At 42.1% G+C, this 21,419-nt stretch overlaps 1 protein-coding gene and 1 pseudogene across 4 annotated transcripts in view; one reads left to right on the forward strand and one right to left on the reverse strand.

Annotated features, from left to right (window-relative positions):
• Positions 1-2,737: 2,737 nt before the first annotated feature.
• Positions 2,738-2,937, reverse strand: LOC145349849 (small nuclear ribonucleoprotein G pseudogene; annotated as a pseudogene).
• A 4,196-nt stretch (positions 2,938-7,133) lies between these two features.
• The window catches only part of pds5a (PDS5 cohesin associated factor A), a 219,673-nt gene continuing 205,387 nt past the window's right edge, over positions 7,134-21,419 (forward strand). For 3 of the 4 annotated variants that reach the window (XM_080188561.1, XM_080188579.1, XM_080188588.1), the window contains exons 1-2: positions 7,134-7,262; positions 8,112-8,261. In XM_080188561.1, coding sequence (XP_080044687.1) covers positions 8,151-8,261 — 111 coding nt within the window. In that variant the 5' untranslated portion in view covers positions 7,134-7,262; positions 8,112-8,150. Of the gene's footprint in view, positions 7,263-8,108; positions 8,262-21,419 lie in introns of all 4 variants that reach the window. The other variant, XM_080188570.1, reaches the window with a different exon arrangement.

The following is a 21,419-nucleotide window of genomic DNA, read 5'->3' on the forward strand; positions in this document are numbered from 1 at the left end:
CTCATCAGTAAATATTGTTGAGCAATATTCATTTAGGATCTCGTCTCTTCTGGATCCACACATAAATGACCTTGTTGATCCCTAACAGGTCTTATTCTTTTCCTATTTACCCTTCTGCCCATTATGTATTTGTAGAAGCTCTTTGGATTCTCTTTTGCCTTACGTGCCAAAGCAATCTTATGTCCCCTCTTTACTCTCCTGATTTCTCCCTTAAGTCTACTCCAACAACCTCTATACTCTTCAAGGTATCCACCTGATCCCAGCTGCCTATGCATGTCATATGCCTCCTTCTTTATTTTGATCAGGGTCTCAATATCCCAAGGCATTTACGGTGCCCTACTTCTACCAGCCTTGGCCTTCACTCTAAAAGGCATGTGCTTATTCTGAACCCTGATTAACATAATTTTGAAAGTCTCAAAGTACCAGACATAACTTTGCCTGCCAACAGAGTTCCCCAATCAACTTTTGAAAGTTCCTGCCTGATACCATCAATATTGGCCTTGCCACAATTTAGAATTTTAACTTTTGGGCCAGACCTATCATTCTCCATAGCTATCTTAAAACTAATAAAATTATGGTCACTGGTCCCAAAGTGACCCCTCACTAACACTTCTGTCACTTGTCCTTCCTTATTTCCCAAGAGGAGGTCAAGTTTTGCCTCCTCTCTAGTCAGGCCATCCACAATCTGAATGAGAAATTCCTCCTGAATATACTTAACAAATTTCTCTCCATCCAAGCCCCTAATGCTACGGCTATCTCAGTCAATGTTGGCAAAGTTAAAGCCCCCTATTAGTACAACTCCTTTTTTTTGGCTTTGTCAGTAATTTCCTTACATATTTGTTTCAATTTCCTGCTAACTATTTGGGGGCCTATTGTACAATCCTATCAAAGTGATCTCCCCTTTCTTATTTTTCAGTTATACCCATATAGATCAGTGGGTGAACACTCAGAAATACCCCCTCTCAGTACTGTCGTGATGTTCTCCTTAAACAAAACCCCACTTAGAGTACTGTACTCAGTTCTGGTTGCCTCATTACAGGAAGGATGTGGAAGCCATAGAAAGGGTGCAGAAGAGATTTACAAGGATGTTGCCTGGGTTGGGGAGCATGCCTTAGGAGGATAGGCTGAGGGAGCCTGGCCTTTTCTCTTTGGCGAGACGAAGGATGAGGGGTGACCTGATAGAGGTGTATAAGATGTTGAGAAGTATTGATTGAGTGGATAGTCAGAGGCTTTTTCCCAGGGCTGAAATGGTTGCCACAAGAGGACATAGGTTTGAAGTGCTGGGGAGTAGGTACAGAGGAGTTGTCAGGGATAAGTTTTTCACTCAGAGAGTGGTGGGTGTGTGGAATGGGCTGCCGGCAATGGTGGTGGAGGCAGATTCGATAGGGTCTTTTAAGACACTTTTAAGTAAGTACATGGAACTTAGTAAGATAGAGGGTTATAGGTAAGCCTAGTAATCTCTAAGATAGGGACGTGTTCAGCACAACTTTGTGGGTCGAAGGACCTGTATTGTGCTGTAGTTTTTCTATGTTTTTAAAAACATAACAACCCCTCCTGTCTTATCACTTGTTCTCTTTCTTATAGCATCTGTACCTTGGAACATTGAGTGCCAGTTATGTCCCTCCCATAGCCATGTTTCAGTAATAGCTATAATATCACAATCCCATATACCCATCATGCCCTGAGTTCATCTGCCTTGCCCAGCAGGCCTCTTGCATTGAAATGAACGCAGTTTAATTTAGACTTTGCTCTCTGCCCTGCTCTTGCTTGACCTGTCTAGTATTAGGATTACTGACATTTCATTACTATTTAATGTACTCCCTTTAACTTCCATGCTGTCCTCTACCTTCTCTTCTATCCCCCTGTTTTGGATCCCATCCCCCTGCCAAGCTGGTTTAAACCTCCTCCCCCCCCACTAAGTGGCTCTAGCAAGTCTCCCACTATGATTTTAGTCCCCCTCCAGTTCAAGTGCAACCTGTCTCTCTTGAACGTGTCACCACTGTCGCAGATGAAATCCCAATGATCCACAAATCTAAATTCCTGCCAATTGTATCAACTCTCAAGCCACACAAGCATTTGCCTAATCTTCCTATTCCTATTTTCCTTACTGACAGAAGACTCTGTGAAGACCCTCTTTCCTTCAACCTCCTCACACAGACACATACCACACTTACACACAAGCTGGTGTGCAGCTGCAGCCTTGCTGGTAACATTTTTATATGGCCTTGAAAAAAAAATGGGCCTAAGACCAAGAGGCAAATAGAGCAAAAACCAGTCCAGGTGCTGCCTGGGCCTCAGTGAGGTATAAACAAAGACTGGAGCAACCTATCTAGAAACTGTTCCCCACCATAATAAGTCTGAGAATCTTCAACTCTCAATCAAGCTTGATATCTTTGAGCCAGAGAGATTTGAGTAGGAGACATCCACTGCAAATGTGCTCGCTTTTGATAGTCTCACTGTCCACAAACTCTCATGTACCACAATCCAGGTACACAATGTGCTCTGCCATATCCTGATCAAAATTATTTGTATTTAATTTTTTTCATGCAAAAACATATTTTATGCCCTTTAAGCTCCAAAGGTACAAATGACCTATTCATAAAAATGGCAACTTGCACCTCATCAGTGAATTAACCAAGTGCCATTTTACGAAAAAAAGGACAAATTTCTAGGCTTCAAAATGATGCGTGTTGACTGGAATATTATTTGTATGTTTTCAGGACTAGAGCTGTCTTCACTACACTTGTTTTAAGTCTTGTAGCATGGTGATGCTATTCCCTCTGATAACCGCCACGCCAGTGTTGTTTTGCTGGCCTCTGGTGCCATCTCAACAGATTCATCCACAACAAGATTCATGAAGGAGTCAAAGCCATGCTGAATTCCTTGCACATGTCTTCCTCCATTCAGTTTTAGTGACAGTTTCTCATCCATGAACATCTTGGGCTCAGGCGGATGGGCTTTGCTAATGTTCACTTGCGACTTTGCTTTCTTTCTCCTTCTGTCTGCCTCTGGACTTCTTTCTGTCTTGGATCACCTTGTCCATAACAAGTTATTTTTCTTTTGCTACATGCTAATTTGAACTAAGCAGTGGGCAAAAATTTAAAATACTTACCACCTTAAGTTTCCATTACAAGTATTGGTTGGGATTGAGAAAATAGCAGCACCTCTTTCCCTTCTGCACCAAATTCTCACTTGTGCCAAATAATTCCCAGCTTTAGCACCCTCTTAATATTGCAGTCTTTTCACAGCCGCTCTACACACAGCAGATGCTGACTACTTATACCTAACATCAACTCCAGACAATGTGAAGTCTCATGGATATGGGCAAGGGAACCTCCTGCTGATTACCACATACTGCACTCCCTCAGCTGATGAATCAGTACTCTTCCATGTTTAACACCACTTGAAGGAAGCAGTAATGTTGGTAAGAATGTACTCAGGGTGACAGACTTCAATGTCTATTCCAAGAGTAGCTTGATAGTATAATCACAGACTGAGCTGGTGAGATCTAAAGAACGTTACTGTTAGATGGTTCTGTGGCGGCTCATGAGAAAACCAACAAAAGGAAGCAAACATCAACCTACCTGCCATAGATGCATCTGTCTGTGACAGTGTCTGTAGGAGTGTCCACTGCAAAGTCCTTGAGGAGATGAAGTCCTGTCTTCACATTGAGGATTCCCGCCATCGTGTTAAGTGGCACACCACGATGTCAAATGGGATAGATTTCAAATAGATCAAGCAATTAAAGACAGGGCAACTATGAAACACTGTGGGCCATCAGCAGCAGCAGAAATATAACCAACCACAATGATGGCCTAACATATGCTCTGCTCTATCATTACCATCACCGAGCCAGAGGATCAACTCTGGTTCAATGAAGAGTGCAGGAGGACATTTCAAGAGCAGCACCAGGTATGTCTAAAAAATGAGTTATCAATTTGATGAAGCTACAACATAGAACCATTTGTGACCCAAACACTTTAGCAGCGAGTGAGATACAGAGCTAAGCAATTTCACATCCAATGGGTTTGACCTAAACTCTGTAATCCTGCTATATCTAGAATAGTGGTGGACAATTAAACAACTCACTGGAAGAGAAGGCTCAACAAATATCCCTGACCTCAATGATGGGCGCACCTTCGACATCCATGCAACAGACAAGGCTGAAGCATTTACAAAAATCTTCAGCCAGAAGTAGCCACTGGATGATTCTTCTTGACCTCAACATTACATATGCCAGTCTTCAGACAATTCAATTCACTTCACGTGATATGAACAAATGACTGAAGACTCTGGATACTGCAAAGGCTATGGGCCCTGACAATATTCAGGCTATAATACTGAAGACTTGTGCTCCCGAACTTGTTGTGCTCCTTACCATATTACTCTGATATCTACCTGGAAATGTGGAAAATTGCTCAGGTGTGTCCCATGCACAAAAAACAAGACAAATCTAACCAATTAGTCTACTCTCAATCATCAGGAAAGTGATGAAAGAGTTGTTAATCAAGTGGCACTTACTTAACAGTAACCTGCTCACTGACACCCAGTTTGAGCTCCTGACCTGTTTTAATTCAAAAATGGACAAAAGAACTGAACCTCAGTGGTGAGGTGGCATCAAGGCAGCAGTCGGCTGAGTGTGGCATCAAGGAGCCCGAGCAAAACAGAAGACGGGATATTTACAAATGATTGCATAATGTTCAGCACCAGTCACGACTCCTCAAATACGGGAGCAGTCCATGACCAAATGGTCGCCAGAAGGGCAGCAGGTTTTAGTTTATTCGGGCATCATGGTCAGTGCAGGCTTAGAGGGCCGAAAAGCCTGTTCCTATGCTGTAATTTTCTTTGTTCTTATGCAGTAAGATTTGGACAATATCTAGGCAAATAACACTTGCACCACACAAGTGGTCAGAGACAATGGCCATCTCCAACAAGAGAGGATCTAACTATTGCCCCTTGACATTCAATTGCAAAATACTGTGGGAACCTAAATTGAAAACCGAAAATACTCAGGAGCGGTGATGGCCTCGCTGGAGAAAGAAACGGAGTTAACTTTTCATGTCAATCATCTTTCTCAGAACTCTGACCAAAGGTCATCAACGTGAATGCTTCTCTGCTTTTACCAATACTAACAGTACTTCTAAGTGTTTATAGTCACATCCACATGCCCAGTTTCTGTTTGACCTTGACTACATATTTCTCCCAGTTTTTGGTACATCTCAGTGGAGACCCACTGAATCTCCCAATGTCAACATCCATTGACCAGTAAATGAACTGGACAAGCCATCTAAGTGGGTCTGGAGTCACATTTCTTTTTATTCTTTCGTGGGATATGGGCATCGTTGGCCAGGCCAACATTTTTTTGTCCAGCCCTAATTGCACTTGAGAGGTTAGTGGTGAAATGCCTTCCTAAAACACTGCAGTGCATGTGATTATAGGTACACCCATAGTGCTGTTGGAAGAGTGTTCCAGGATTTTGACACAGAGACAATGAAAGAACAATGATGTATCTCTAAGTCCAGATGATGAGTCCAGATGTGTTCCCATTTACCTGCTGCCCTTGTCTTCTAGATGGGAGCAGTGATAGGTTTGGAAGGTGCTGTTTAAGGAGTTCTTGCAGTGCATCTTGTAGATAGCACACACTGATGCCACTGCGCATTGGTGGTGAAGGGAATGATAGTGTTTGTGGATGGGGGTACTAGTCATGTGGCCTGCTTTGTCCTGGATGGTGGCAAACTTCTTTAATATTGTTGAAACTGCAGTCATCCAGGAAAATGGAGAGTACACCATCACAATCCTGACTAGTGCCTTGAAGATGGTGGATAGGCTTTAGATTACTCACCACAGGATTTCTAGCCTCTGACCTGGTCTTTCAGTGCCCTATTTCTGGGTCTTTCATCACCTCCTTTGGGCATCCTTCAGTGGCTACCCTCTGGGGTCTTCCATTGCCTCTTCCCTGAGGTCTTAATTTCCTCCCCTGAGGAAATGAAGCTTCATCAGCTTTGACGAAAGGTCATCCAGGTGTGAAACTTTGGCTCTCATTCTTTCACCACAGATGCTGTCAGACCTGCTGAGATTTTTCAGCACTTTCTGTTTTTGTTTCAGATTCCAGCATCTGCACTATTTTGCTTTTATTTTAGGAGATAAGGCATGGTTGCTGCAAATTAATCCATGATCACTCTTTTACTCAACTTGCCCCTAACCTCAAGTATTTATTTATTTCCGATGCCAATTTAAATGGAGAGTGTGCATTCCATGTTAGGTAAACAATTTAAATTCTATAAATAAAAGCAAAATATTGTGGTTGCTGGAAATCTGAAATACAAAATAGAATTACTCAGCAGCTCTGTGGAGGGGGAAACTGTTAAAGTCAGATATTACTCTTTTTCTGACCAACCCGTGCTGGGCCATTCTTTGAAGGGGTTGAGGATGTACCAAAAACTGGGAGAAATATGTAGTCAAGGTCAAACAGAAACTGGGCGCCTTCCGTGCCCGTTGGGCACCGCAGGGGCTGAGGTGCCTTATAGACCCTGATAATCACATTTTGATTTGACTCGTCTTAAGTTTCCTTTGTACTTTTTGTTTACGTTCGGGCCGTTCCCCCTCCTTTTGCGGAGCCGCCCCCTTTTTCTTTGTCCAAACGAAATTTAAGTTTGTTTACTTGGTTCGACCCGCAAGAACAACAGAAACTGGGCATGTGGATGTGACTATAAACACTTAGAAGTACTATTAGTATTGGTAAAAGCAGAGAAGCATTCACGTTGATGACCTTTGGTCAGAGTTCTGAGAAAGATGATTGACATGAAAAGTTAACTCCGTTTCTTTCTCCAGCGAGGCCATCACCGCTCCTGAGTATTTTCGGTTTTCAATTTAGGTTCCCGCAATATTTTGCTCTTAAAACTCTGTCTCTGCTAACTTTTTCACTAGCTGGGTCGTCTTGTTTCCATACACTGAAACATCGAAGTGACAAGGACATAGTCCTCCAGGTTAGGTGGCGCTGTGGCTGTCACTGGCGCTTGTGCCTCTGCTCTTCCTGGGTAGGTGGCGCTGTCCTCGGCGCCCAGCCGGTGTGGAGAGTCGCGCCGTGTCTCTAGTGCTCCTCCTGGGTAGGTGGCGCTGTTTCTCCCGGGTGCTGGTGGCGTGTTGTGGCCGCTCTGTCCGTTGTTCCCCCGGCTCCGTCCTGCTGCCGCTGCCGCTCGGTGCGACTCTGTGAAACTCTTTGCTGCCCGGATAGCTGAGAGAGAACCGGCGGGATTCATGAGGTGAGCACCTCCAACAGCGCCGGGAAGAGGAGGCGCCGCGGCCTGGCTGATTCCGGCCCACTATCAGCCTCCCGCCCGTTGGCTGGGATATTTCAGAGCTCGAGCGGGACCGGGGAGGGGGAGGGAACGGCCGAGCCGCCGCTGCCGCTCTTTTGGAAAAAAAGGAAAATTCCGTGTTGGAAATAGGAAGGTGCGAAAAGCGAGCGAGTGGGTGAAGCGGTGTCCGCGGTCTGAACTCGGCTGCGGCCTGTTCCCTGATTCTTTGTAATTTATGGCGGGATGTTAACTGAGTATTTGCCGGATTCGCGCCCCTCCGCTCCTCCCGCGCTGCCACCGACTTGTAAATAAACGGGCCGGGATCTGCGGGCTCCTGTTGCTGTCCTGCTGCTGTGAGGCCTGAGTTTGTAGGCCCGAGGAGCCCCGTGCGCCAGAACTTTTTAGTGGCGGGGGCGCGAGGTTGGCGGGCGGCCCTTGGGGAGGGGGAAGGTTCTGGTACTGGGGACTGGCTGCGGCGGAGGGGAGGGGGGGGGGGAAAGGAGTGGATACGGGGGAGAATCTGATCAGATTTCCCGCCCGGGTTGAGGGGAAAAGTAGACTGATTGAGAGGAGTTCAGGGCTACCCTCCCCACACCGGAAAGTGACGGGGGAACGTGTTGCAGCTAAAGAGGTCTTGAAACCCCTTTCACTGAGTCTTTTGTCGGCCCCGTCGCTAGCCTTTAGCATCTTCATGAAGCAGATCGGTGAATGCTCTTTCCTGTGTTACCTATTCAGATTATTTAATTGGGGGAAAAGTGGGGTGGGGGGAAGGAAAGCTTTGAGTAACATTTTAAACTTATGTCTGACCAGTAGAGGCCGGTAGTGATCTACAGAAGGGGAAAACTAGGAAGGATGGCTTTCCCACAACCCAAACCTGCAGATGGAAAGATCATCATCTACCCTCCTGGAGTTAAGGAAATGACTGACAAAATCTCCAACGATGAATTGGTCAAAAGGCTAAAGGTACGGTTAGACATTTCTTGTTAAAGTAAATTTTCAAGATGCTTGGGGCTTATGTGCTTTGTTTTCTGAAAGACCCATTGATTTAAGACAAAATGAAAATGCAAGTGTTGGACAACTCTTTCAGCTGGTCAGGCAGTATCTGTGGCTCATGAGAACTGGGCTGGTATTTGGGTTTTCTTTCATTTTATGCTGAAATTACCAATAATGTATTTCTAATTTGCTCAGACAAGTTCTTTGCAGTGTTTGCCCATATTGCAATATGGTAGGTTATGGTATGGCTGTTGGCAGTTTCTGATCTTATTTTGTGTTTCAGCTGACAATGTAAATGTAATGGGTTTCAAGTTGATGGAACAATTAAACAGTTTATTAACATTGCATTGTGACCATTATGAATTTCTGTGTGCAATCTTTTACATCAGTCTATCTTAAAAGGCTTTATTTGCTGCAGTTGAGATTTTAGTTTGGTGGATAGCCATGGTGTAGGAGGTAACTACTGTGTGGGTCTTCCTTTCATTCTCTATACTTATGACCCCAAATAAAATTTAATAATATTATGTTGGACAACTTCGTCCCAAACTGAGTAATGCTACTTCAACAGAAGGTTGATGCAGTAATAAGATGCTGACTATTCTTCTAAAATGCAGGACAATTTTGTTTAGAATGCTTGAAATTCATTGGAATTTCTGTAACTAGCTGATTTTTGACAATGGACGTTTTGCAGTCTTGGATTTCTGTATAGGCAGTTATTCATTGTACCAGAGTTGGTGATGTGGAATTATTTTTCTTTCAACTTGAATTCTTATTTCTACTAAAACCTACCCAACGCCATTAATGTCCACTTTCTTATGTACTCTGGGGTATATCCAGTGCAATATTTAACTATAAATCACTGATGTAAAATATATAAAGTATTGATTTATTGTGTTGATGAAAATGGTTCTAATTATGCACTGTAGTGCACTTGATGCAACTTGTTGAATTGGAAAAGGGTGAAGAAGTTAGCAATGTGGTCTTTTCCTTGGTATAACTGAAGAAAATAATTTAATCTTTTGCATTGTAGATAATTCTTTGAATATGGAAAATGTGGATCAGGTTGGAACACATTTTCTTTGATGCCTTTTCTTGGCATCAATGAACACATTCGTCAGCTAAAGATTGTTTTCTGTTTGGCCATTGAAAACCATATCAGAAATTTATCAAATGGCCATCTGTCTTGAGACCTTTGTTGCACACCAATTAAATGTACTCAAAATCACCCCCCTTAAAATGTACAGAAGAGGCAAGAGGACAACTAAATAATTTTAAAGTTCAGAAGGAAGAACATGCAGAACAAATAAATACAGTAAAGTAGCAATAATTGAATACAAGTGGCAGTTATCATTTCTTTTTCAAAAATAAAGATATTTTGGTATTTGTACAGATCAGGTTGCAATATATTGTTTGGCGGGCTCTTGAGATTTTTGCAAGGGTTACTTTGTTTTTTATGGGCGACCTTTTCATTGTCAGTAACTCCTGTATTAGTTAATGCAACCAAGTAATATCATTACCATCTGTATTTGTATTGAATTTTTTTGTTGGGGGGGTGGGTTTCTTCCTTAGATCGATAAGGTAACACATATACCAAATACTGCATTAATATATATTTTAAATCTTTTTCACTTGGCATCTGCTGAAATCCTTTATTGCCTTGAAGGCATGGTGGCACAGTGGTTAGCACTCACAGTGCCAGAGACCCAGTTCGATTCCTGGCTTGGTTTACTCTGGGTGGAGCCAGCACTTTATCCCTGTATCTGTGTGGGTTTCCTTCAGGTGCTCCGGTTTTCTCCCACAGTCCAAAAGACTATGCTAGTTAGGTACGATAGCCATTCTGAATTCTCCTTCAGTGTAGCCGTACAGGCGGCAGTATATGGCAAATAGGGAATTTTCACAGTAACTTCATAACAGTGTTAATGTAAATCTGCTTGTAACACGAAGAAATAAACTTTAAACTTGACTGTTCTAACACACTGCTGGCTACCCTCCCACATCCTACCTTACTTTATCTGAAAATTTGCTGCCCGTGTATTAACCTGTGGCAAGTTGTGTTTCCCTATCACTTCTGTGCTTGCTGACCAATGTTGGCTTCCAATCAAGTGATATTGTGCTTCTAGATCCCTTGTTTTCAAATCCCTCCATGGCTTCACCTATCTCCAAGCTTCACAATCTTCCAAGATATGTAAATTCTGGCCTCCTGTGCATGTTTAGTTTTAATTGCTGCATCATTGTTGGCCAAGCCTTCAGTCATCTTGACCCTAAGTTCTGGAATATCCCTGCTTCTCTAATTCATTTTTCTCCTTTTGTGCACTTATGACAACCTTCCTCTTTCACCAAGCTTTTTGTTATTTGACCTATGATCTCTTCATGTGGTTCTGTGTTGTTCTGTTTCATAATGCTGTGAAGCGCCTTGGAACATGCTATATAAATTGCTGTATTGCACTTAATTTACAGAGATCTAAATGCCACTTACCCTGTAAAGCCTTCTGACTTCTGCTCCCCCATGTTCAAACTTAGTTTGCTAAGTTTGTGTCGGAGGCTCTGGCATAAATTTCTGGGGCACTTTACTCAACCTTTTCATCCTATATTCAGTTAGTCCTTCTTGCCTTCTTTTAGATAGGCGCACAAGTATGCAAGGAATAGCAAGATATGGACCAAGTGCAGGGAAAAGGGATTAGTTTAATTTGGCATCATGTTTGACAGGATATTGTGGGCCGAAGGGTCTGTTCCTGTGTTGTATGTTCTGATGCGCATTTTCTTTAAAATGAGCTCACCTTGGCTACAACCATTATTAAGATTGGTGATGCAAGTCAGACTTGAGGAAAATGAGGTTCAGCTAGGGTGTAAAATTTCTGTAAGCACATGTTGCACCTGTGCTTGTGGTGCTTGAGTTCCTTTGCAAAGCTATTTCAGTTGCTTCTGTTGTGAATTCCCTTGCTTGGGAGTCAGGACTTGGAGGCATGTTCAACAGAGGGGGGTGCTCAGAAAATCCCACTCTCATGCGTCTCTGCATTTAACACTGGGAGTTGGTGTGAGAGCAAGAGTTCTAGTCCAGGTTCTGAAGGAGATAAAGTCTCCTCTTACTGCAAATGCTGCTTATCCAGCATAGAATGAGCAAGATGAAAATCTGACAATCCAAAGGCTGTTTCGGAGTCACCCACACAAGCTATGAAAGGGCCTCTTACTGTTGGAGGAAGTCAAGAGAGATGGATTAGATTTATTACTGTCACATGTATTTGCATACAGTGAAAAGTATTGTTTCTTGCGCTCTATACAGCCAAAGCATACCGTTCATAGAGAAGGATTCGAGAGAGTGCAGAATGTAGTCATATAGCTAGGATGTAGAGAAAGATCAACTTAATGCAAGGTAAGTCCATTCAAAAGTCTGTCAGCAGGGAAGAAGCTGTTCTTCAGTCCGTTGGTACATGACCTCAGATTTTTCTATCTTTTTCCTGATGGAAGAAGGTGGATGTATGGGGTGCATGGAGTCCTTTAGTTATGCTGACAGCTTTGCCAAGGCAGCGGGAAGTGTAGACATAATCAGTGCATGGGAGGTTGGTTTGCGTGTTGGATTGGGCTACATTCATGACCTTTTGTATTTCCTTGCGGTCTTGGGCAGAGCAGGAGCCATACCGAGCTGTGATACAACCAGAAAAAAATGCTTTTTATGGTGGATCTTTAAAAGTTGGTGAGAGTTTGGGGTGTGGTGGTGGTTGTTGTTCCAGGACAGGTTGTTGGTGCTCTGGATTCCTAAAAACTTGAAACTCTTGACCCTTTCTCTTCATCCCCATTGATGTAGACAGGGACGTGTTCTCCTTTATGCTTCCTGAAGTCAATGACAATCTCCTTTTTTGTTATTGTAATGGTGAGCTTATTGTTTCTGATATATTCGCTTGTGTTTTCAGTTACCCCACTTTATTTCTTCTGGGCCCCAGGTCTCCTGCCCTTATTGCTTCTCCAATCTGTCTCTGGATGATAAGCAAGATTGAGAACCTGTGATTGGAGTTGATGGAGCATATGGATGGGTGGAACAGATTCTGTCTCTCTGGGGTGACTTTTCTTTCATTGGTTACCACCGTGAGTGGATTTTCTCAGACTTTTTGGAGGATCCTGAGGGCAAATTTCCCTGATATGGACAGCGATAGCTTTATATTAATTTCCTTGAGAACAAATTTTTTTACTTTGTTCACTGGCCATGTTCCTTATTGGCTTGGTCAGCATTTATTGCCCTTTCTTTAATTGCTGTTCCTTGAACAGCTGCAGCCCATGTAGTGCAACTACACCTATAGTGCTGTTAGGAGGGAGTTCCGAGTCAGGTGATAGTGTTCCCATGCTGCTCACGTTCTTCTAACTGGTAGGTGGATTAGGAAGCTGCTGACAAAGGAGTCCTGGGAGTTGTTGCAGTGCATCTTGTACATGCAGTACATTGGTAATGGAGGGTGCAATCAAGCGTACTGCTTTGTCCTGGATGGGTTTGAGCTTCTTCTGTTATTAGAGCTGTCTTTGTTCGTGCAAGTGGAGAGTATTCAATCACGCTCCAGACTTGTGCCTTGTAGATGGTGGATTGGCTTTGAAGAGTCAGGAGTTAAGATACTTGCTGCAGAATTCAGAGCCTCTGACCATGTTCTTGTACACAGTAAAAAGTCTGACAACACCAGGTTTAAGTCCAACTGATTTATTTGATAGTACACTCACTAGCTTTCTGACGAAGGGACTCAGAACTCTCCATTCACCTGGCGAAGGGACTAACCCCGAAAGCTAGTGAGTGTACTATCAAATAAATCAGTTGGACTTAAGCCTGGAGTTGTCAGACTTTTTACTGTGTTTACCCCAGTCCAACACTGGCATATCCACATCATGTTCTTGTAGCCATAGTAATTATGTGGTTGGTCCAGTTCAGTTTCTGGTCATTGGTAATCTCCAGTATGTTGATGGTAATGTCACAGAATGTTGAAGAGAGATACCTGGCACTTGTGTGATATGAATATGACTTGCCACATCAACCCAAGCTGGGAAATTGTCCTTCCTTCCATCATAAAGTCAAAAGTGAGAAGGTCCACTGATTGTTTAACGTTCAGCAATATTTGCAACTCTTCAGATGCAGAAGCAGCCCTTGTACAATTGTGTCAAGATCTGAACAATATACCGCTTTGGGCTGAAAAATAGCAAGTAACATTCTTGCCACACCAGTGCCAGGCAAATACAAGTCTCCAACAAGAGAGAATTTAACCATCGCCCCATGGCCTTCAGTCGCATTATCATTACTCAATCTCCACTTTCAACATTCTGGGTGAACTGGAGTGGCCATGTAAATAATGTGGCCAGAAGAACAGGTTGGAGGCTAGGAATCCTTAGCAAATAACACCTGACTTCCAAAACCTGACTGCATTGAAGGCAGTCCACCACCATCTTCTCGAACAATTAAGGATGGACAATAAATATTTGCCTCGCCAGTGATGCCCACATACCATGGATAAATAAAAAAATTACTCCATCACCATTTAAAACAGTTTCTGCTTTCCTATTTTTCATATTCTGCACATTAGGCTTGAACATCAGAATGGCAATCAGAGTTTGATTGCTATTCCATTCTTGGTTGCTTAACTGGAAATCCAGCCACTCCTTTCTTGCCTGATATTGAGTCAGGCTGGTCAAAAATGCTGGGGCAGCACGTTCCTGAGAGCTAAAGAGATGAAGGGAAGGGAGCTGTGGCATTAGCTATTGTAGAACAGATAGATTGAAAGCTCCAGCCATTTGCTGTTTCTTTGTAATCTTACAGAAATGTTATGCCCTTATCTAATGCATTGATATAGATCGTAAATTGCTGAGGGCCAAGTGCTGATGCTTGTGGTACCCTAGTAGTTACAGTTTGCCAACCCAAAACGGACATGTTCTGTTATATTCTGTGTTCTGTCAATTGTCCTATAATATCTTACCCCAGTCCCTTGGACTTTAATCTCTTGTGTGGCAGGATCATTTGAAAAATAAAATCTCGTGATGTAGGGCCCAACATATTGGCAGACAGAGAAGATTGGTTAGCTAACAGGAAACAGGGTATGCATAAATGAGTCTTTTTCTGGTTAGCAAAATATAACAAGTGGTGTATCACAGGGATCATTGCTGGGGCCCCAACCGCTTGCAATTTATATAAAGATTTGGATCAAGGGACCCGAAGGCATGGTTGCTGAATTTGATGATGACATGAAGATGGGATAGTCAGATGTGAAGAAGACACAGAGGTTACAAATTGATATAGACAGATAAGGCGAGTGGGCAAAGACTGGCAAGTGGAGTATAATATGGGAGAGTGAAAAGGTCCATTTTAGCAGGAAGAATAAAAATGAAACATTGTCTAAATGGAGAGGGATTGCAGAAGTGTTATGGAAGGACAGCGTGTAATTAGGAAAGCTTGTGAGGATGAAACCATATCTGCGGTAGTGTGTTTGCTATTGGTCTCCCTACTTAAGGATGGATGTAAATACATTGGAAACAATTCAGAGAAGGTTTACGAAACTAATACCTGGAATGGATGGGTTGTTTTTTTAAGGAAAGATTAGGCAGGCCAGGCTTGTTTCTGCTGGTGTTCAGAAGAGCAAGAGGCAACTTAATCGAACAGATGAACATGTAAAATAATAAATGTAGGCCACATGGTTGTTCAAGACTGCTCTGGTATTCCATAAGGCCATGGCTGACCTGTTTGTGTTTTGAGTTCCACATTCCCAACGATTCCCTTACCATACGAGAATCTACCTACCTCTGCTTTTGAAGTATTCATTCATCCTGTCTTCTGAGGCAGGGAGTTCCAAAGTTTCTCAACCCTCTGAGAGAAAAATAGTTTCCTCATTTAAGCCCTAAAAGGGTGACCCCTAAGCTTAAAATAGTGTCCTCTAGTTCTGGACTCTCCAGTAGTGGGAAGCATCCTTTCCAAGTCCACCTTGTCGTAGCAGTTCAGGATCTTGTATCCTCCAATTAAGTCATTACTCACTTCTAAACTCCTGTTGAAACAAGCCCAGTCTGCCCAACCTTTCCTCATAAGACAACCAGCTCAATCAAGGTTTCAATCTCTTAAAATTTTGAACCACTTCTAATGCATTACATCCTAGCTTAAGGAAGGAGGCTGAAATTGTACACAGTATTTAGAATGTGGTCTCACCAATGTTCAATATAACTGAAGCATTGCATTCTTATTTTTGTGTTCAATTCCTTTTCATTAGCTGTCATGATTTGATATATTATTCACATATATTAGTACACAGTGAAAAGTATTGTTTCTTGCGTGCTGTACAGAAAAGCATACCATTCATGGAGACCGAAAGGAGAGAGTGCAGAATGTCATGTTACAGTCATAGCTAGGGTGTAGAAAAAGGTCAACCTAGTGCAAGGTAGGTCTGTTCAAATGTCTGCTGGCAGCGGGTAAAAAACTGTTCTTGAGTTGATTGGTGCGTGACCGCAGACTTTTGTGCCTTTCCCCTGACGGAAGAAGGTGGAAGAGAGAATGTCCAGGGTGCATGGGGACCTGGATTATGCTGGCTGCTTTTCCAAGGCAATGGGAAGTGTAGACAGAGTCAATGGATAGGAGGCTGGTTTGTGTGATGGATTGGGCTGCATTCACAATCTTTTGTAGTTTCTTGCAGTCTTGGGCAGAATTTTAGCCATAGTAAGCTGTGGTACAACCAGAAAGAATGCTTTTTATGTGGCATCTGTAAAAGTTGGTGAGAGCCATAGCTGACATGTCAAATTTTCTTAGTATTCTGAGAAGGTAGAGGCTTTGGTAGGCTTTCATAACTAGTGTCAGCATGGGGGATCCAGGGCAGGTTATTGGTGATCTGGATACCTAAAAGCTTGAAGCTCTCCATCATTTTTACTTAATTTCCATTGATGTAGACAGGGGAGTGCTCTCCTGAAGTCAATCACAATCATCGTTTTGTTGACATTGAGGGAGAGATTATTGTCATCATTCCAGATTGTCTATCTCATTCCTGTATTCTGTCTAGTGTCATGTGAAAAAAAATCATGCAGCTTATAGCTTCAGCGATATCAATGGGGGGGGGGGGGGTGGGAGCTAAACTGTGGCAGTCAGGTGATGGTTTTTTTTTCCTGTGGGCTTTCAGTTTCGTTTTGGGAAGCAGTGTAGCAGCAAACTAAGAAGCAGCCTTTCTCTCTTTTTTTTCTTTGTTTGTTTCTGCCTTAAATTGTGTTTTGGGATTCGACTACAACCGCTTCTGAATTTCTTCACAAGGGATTTGCAACATTCAACCCAGGAGGAGGGATTCCTATAACAAGGGGGTATTAACTTATGTTGTATTGTGTTTATTTGGAGGGTTTTGTATATTGGATATTGGCTTTGGTTGGAACACATTAGAGGTATTTCCTTAAGAGTTATACATTATCATGTTTGTGTGTTGCTTGTTTGTAATTTTTAAAAGTTCTTGCTAAATGTATTTCTATACATGCAACAATGCTCTTAATTAGATTTTGTCTTTGATAAAAGCTCTCGTGGGTCAGTTGAAACACCTGAAGTGAAACCTCTCATGCTCATCCTAGCCAAATTCAACGTAAAACGTTACAGGTCAGGCGAGCTTCACAGAACATCTTGAAGTATCTGACCTGGCTTGTAATAACAGGAGGCTCGAGGGATTGAAATCTGTATTTCTTTTGATTGATTTGGGCTTAGTGAACTCAAAGTCAGTAATGGTGAGCATATTTGTGTTTTCTGTTTAGGTGTTGTATACAAGTTTAAATAAGGAATGTGATTTGGACTAATGGCTCTTTCAGAGGCTCAGAGGTTTCAGGGATGGAGGAAGTCACACAAGATAGCTTACAAAAGGTGACTAAAGCAAAGCTTTTGGAACTGGCAGACCCATTGCAGCTGACATTACCTGACAGTGCGGAAAGGAGAGATAATTGCGGCTTAGTACAGCATTTGAAATTGCCGAAAGCACAGGCTTGTTGAAAATGGTGAGAATTCAGTTACGAGTGAAACAGCTTGAATGTGAAAAAGATTTAAAACTAGTTGAATTGCAGGCAAAACAAAAAGGGAGGCGCAGCAAGCAAAAACATTAAAGCTATTTGAATTGCAGGCAAAATATAAAGAAAGGGAGGCAAGGGAAAATGGTAAAAAAGAGAGACTTTGAACTTGGGACACAGGCCTTGAAAGGTGAATATCAGGTACGATTGGCAGAGATAAAGGGCAAAGGATGAGGATAGTGAGAAGGAACAAGAGCATTGTGTTCAAAGGCTTGGAGGAGATCTATTTGAATATGTCCAAGCATTGCCAAAGTTTGATGAGAATGATGTAGAAGTCTTTTTAATTTCATTTGCAACATTGGCTAAGCGAATGAAATGGCCACAAGATATTTGGGTATCACTGATCCAAACAAAGTTGGTAGGTAGAGCTTGTGAGGTGTTGCATCGTTATCAGAAGAGGTATCTGATGCGTATGCAGAAGCGAAGAAATCTTAGGTGCGTATGAACTAATGTCTAAAGCTTGCAGACAAAGGTTTAGAAATCTAAGAAAAGAACTGGGTCAAATGAAAGGATCAAACAGAGAAATTTTGATAGGCGGGTAAAGGCTTTGAAAATAGAGCAGACGTATGAAGCTGTTAGAGAAATGATTATTTTGGAGTTTAAAAATTCACTTCCTGATGTGAAAACTGATCTGGAAAAGGAGAGGGTTAAAATTGTGAGATTAGCAGCAGAAATGGCAGATGATTATGATTAGAAACTGGGCAAAAAAGAAATACTTAGATGATAAAGGTAAAGGAGATTTTGTGAGATAATCAAGTTAGTATGCTTCAGATTTAAAAAAATCCAGGAGAGTGAGAGAGAACCGAAAAGCTTCAGATATTTTCACTAATAAATTAGGCCATATAAGATCACAGTGTTAAGGGTTTAAGAAAAGCACTGAGAAGACTGACATAAAACAGGATAAGCCAGTGGGATTTGTTAACGTGGTAAAGGAAAGTCCAATTGAAGTGAAGGAGATGCAGAAGAAGGTTCAGCTTGATCAGGAATTGATAAAAAGGTGCCAGATCTCTTTAAAGAATTTACTTGTGTGGGCAAAGTTTACTCATATGTACCAGGAGGAGTAGGTAAAGAGGTTAAAATTTTATGAGATATGAGAGCAAGTCAATCTTTGATGGTAAGAGATGAGTTGTGTATTTGAGAAGTGTACTGCCTGAAAAGGTGAAAATATGTGGTGAGAAGGGTAGTGTTCCAGATACAAGGTGAAGTTGAAGAGTCCAATGAAGAGTGGTGAAATGGTAGTAGGAGTGCTAGAGAAATTATCTTGTCCAGAAATACAGTTTATCTTGGGTAACAATATAGCTGGATCACAGGTGGGAGTGATGCCTACTGTGGATGACAAGCCAGTGGGAAATTAAACTGGCTTGCTGAAGGTTGCATATCCTGGGATTTTTCTTGATTGTGTAGCAATAAGTTCGCAGAGTAACAGGTTAAGGCAGGAGGAAAAATCAGAGTGAAGATGAGATGATTGAAATTCAATTATCAGAAACAATTTTTGATCAAATGGTTGGAAAAGAACAAGAGCAGGTGGAGGATGAGGTGGATATTTTTAGTTCAGGAAAGTTGACATAGTTGCAACAGAAGAATGTTGAAATAAAACAGTTGAGTCAGAAAGCGTACGTTGAGGAGGACTTTGAGTGTATACCAGAATGCTATTGCATTAAAAATGAGGTCTTAATGAGGAAATGAAGACATTTACATACTCAGGCGGATGAAAAGTGGCAGAAGTTCATCAAGTAGTACTGCCGGTAAGGTATAGAAGAGGTGCTGCGAGTAGCACACGAGGTACCAGTAAGAGGTTATTTGGGAGTAAGGAAAACTCGAGCTAAAATACAAGAACACTTTTATTGACCTGGGCTGCATAAAGATGTAGTTAAATTTTGTCGGTCATGTCACAAGTCAAGTGACAAGGAAATCTCAAACTGTGATAAAACCAACAACCTTAATACCCATTCCAGTATTTGAGGAACCATTTACAGGGATCTTAATTAATTGTGTAGGACCTCACCCTAGAACAAAAAAGGAATCAATACCTATTGACCATAATGGATGTATCTGCTACGTTTCCAAAGGCCATTCCATTATGCAGTATTACAGGAAAAAGGATTGTAGAGGAGTAACTTAAAACTTTTACTAGATGTGAATGGATTATCTGCAGAAATACTGTCAGATCAAGGATCAAATTTTACATCCAAGTTATTCAAGGAGGTTATGGATAGCTTAAGAGTAAAACAATTTAAATCAATTGCATTTCATCCAAGATCACAGGGAGTGTTAGAACAGTGGCACCAAACTTTGAAGACAATGTTGAGGGCTTATAGTCAAGATTATTCCGAGGATTGGGATAAAGGAATTCCATTTGTGCTCTTTACAATTAGGGATGCACCTAATGTGTCAACCAAATTCAATTCATTTGAATTGACTTTTTGGTCATGAGGTAAGGGGACTGCTTAAATTGATGAAGGAGAAATTGGTGAGTGAGACTACGTTATTGGACTGTGTGAAATTTTAGGGATAAGTTAAATAGAGCAAGTTAATTGGCTAGACAACATTTAGAAGTTACACAGCATGTAATGAAACACTAAGTGGATAAGAAATCAAAATTTTGTAGTTTTGCTAGTGGAGATAAGTTTTTGTTCTGTTACCAATGGCAGGTGAACCTTTAAAAGCAAAGTTTAGTGGGTGTTATTGAATTGAAAGGAAATTGAGTGAGGTGAATTACTTAATAAGAGCGCCAGTAGAAGGAAAACTCACGGAGTATGTCATATGAATATGCTTAAAAGGTATTTTGATTGGGAAGGAGAGCAGGAGGAGGAAGTTTTGGTGGTTACAACTCAGAGGGAGAAGCTGAATCCAGACAACTCTGAATTTGATGTTATCCAGTTTAATTTGAAGAATGAGGACATTATTAAAAATTGGGATATAGTATTGAGTTACCTTCCAGAGGAAAATCCGAGTGACCTGAAAGAGCTCTTAATATCGCGTTGACAAGTATGTGGGAATAAGTTTGGAATTACTAGAATGGCTGAGCATGATGTAGATGTGGGAAATGCTGTTCCAATTAAACAACATCCTTATAGACTTGATGCTCTAAAATTGGCACAAGTTCAAAGGGAGATCAAAGGTATGCTTAAGAATGACGTAATTGAAATGAGTTACAACAAGTGGAGCTCACCCATAGTGATGTTACAGAAACCGGATGGTACCCAACGATTGTGTATGGACTGTAGGAAAGTTAATGTAGTTACAAATGCAGATTCTCTATTCCACAGCTGAAGGACTACATTGAGAAGGTTGGGCAATCAACTTTCATCTCCAAACTGGATTTACTCAAAAGGTATTGGCAGGTATCTTTCTCCGAAAGGGTGAAGGAGATTTCAGCTTTTGTGAAACCAAGAGTGGAGAGTTGTGTATTGAGTCGGAGGGAATGGGGGAGCTCCTGAATGAATACTTTGCGTCGGTATTCACGAAGGAGAGGGGTTCGGAATCGTGCGGTCTCTTGGAGGGAGCGGAGGTTCAGTTGCAGGATATAGTTATTACAAGAGAGGAAGTGCTAGGGCTTTTAGGTAGCGTAAGGACGGATAAAGCTCCGGGGCCTGATGGTATTTATCCCAGGCTGCTTAGGGAGGCGAAAGATGAAATTGCTGGGCCTCTGGCCCACATCATTGTCTCTTCTTTGGACACAGGTGAGGTCCCAGAAGACTGGAGGGTAGCAAATGTGGTCCCGTTGTTCAAAAAAGGTAGTAGGGATAACACTGGGAATTATAGGCCGGTGAGTTTGACGTCGGTGGTAGGGAAGTTAATGGAAAAAATACTTAAGGGTAGGATGTATGAGCATTTGGAGCGTTGCGATCTGATTAGGGATACGCAACATGGCTTTGTTAGAGGGAGGTCTTGCCTTACGAATCTGGTGGAATTCTTTGAGGAGGTGACAAAAACGGTTGACGATGGGAGAGCCGTTGATGTCATCTATATGGATTTCAGTAAGGCGTTTGACAAAGTCCCTCACGGTAGGCTGGTAGAAAAGGTTAAGGCGCATGGGATACGAGGCCAGGTAGCTAGGTGGATTGAGAACTGGCTGGGAAATAGGAGACAGAGGGT

This window comes from Carcharhinus amblyrhynchos, chromosome 1 (assembly GCF_965287045.1).
Source record: "Carcharhinus amblyrhynchos chromosome 1, sCarAmb.v2.hapA, whole genome shotgun sequence".
NCBI classification, from domain to species: domain Eukaryota; kingdom Metazoa; phylum Chordata; class Chondrichthyes; order Carcharhiniformes; family Carcharhinidae; genus Carcharhinus; species Carcharhinus amblyrhynchos.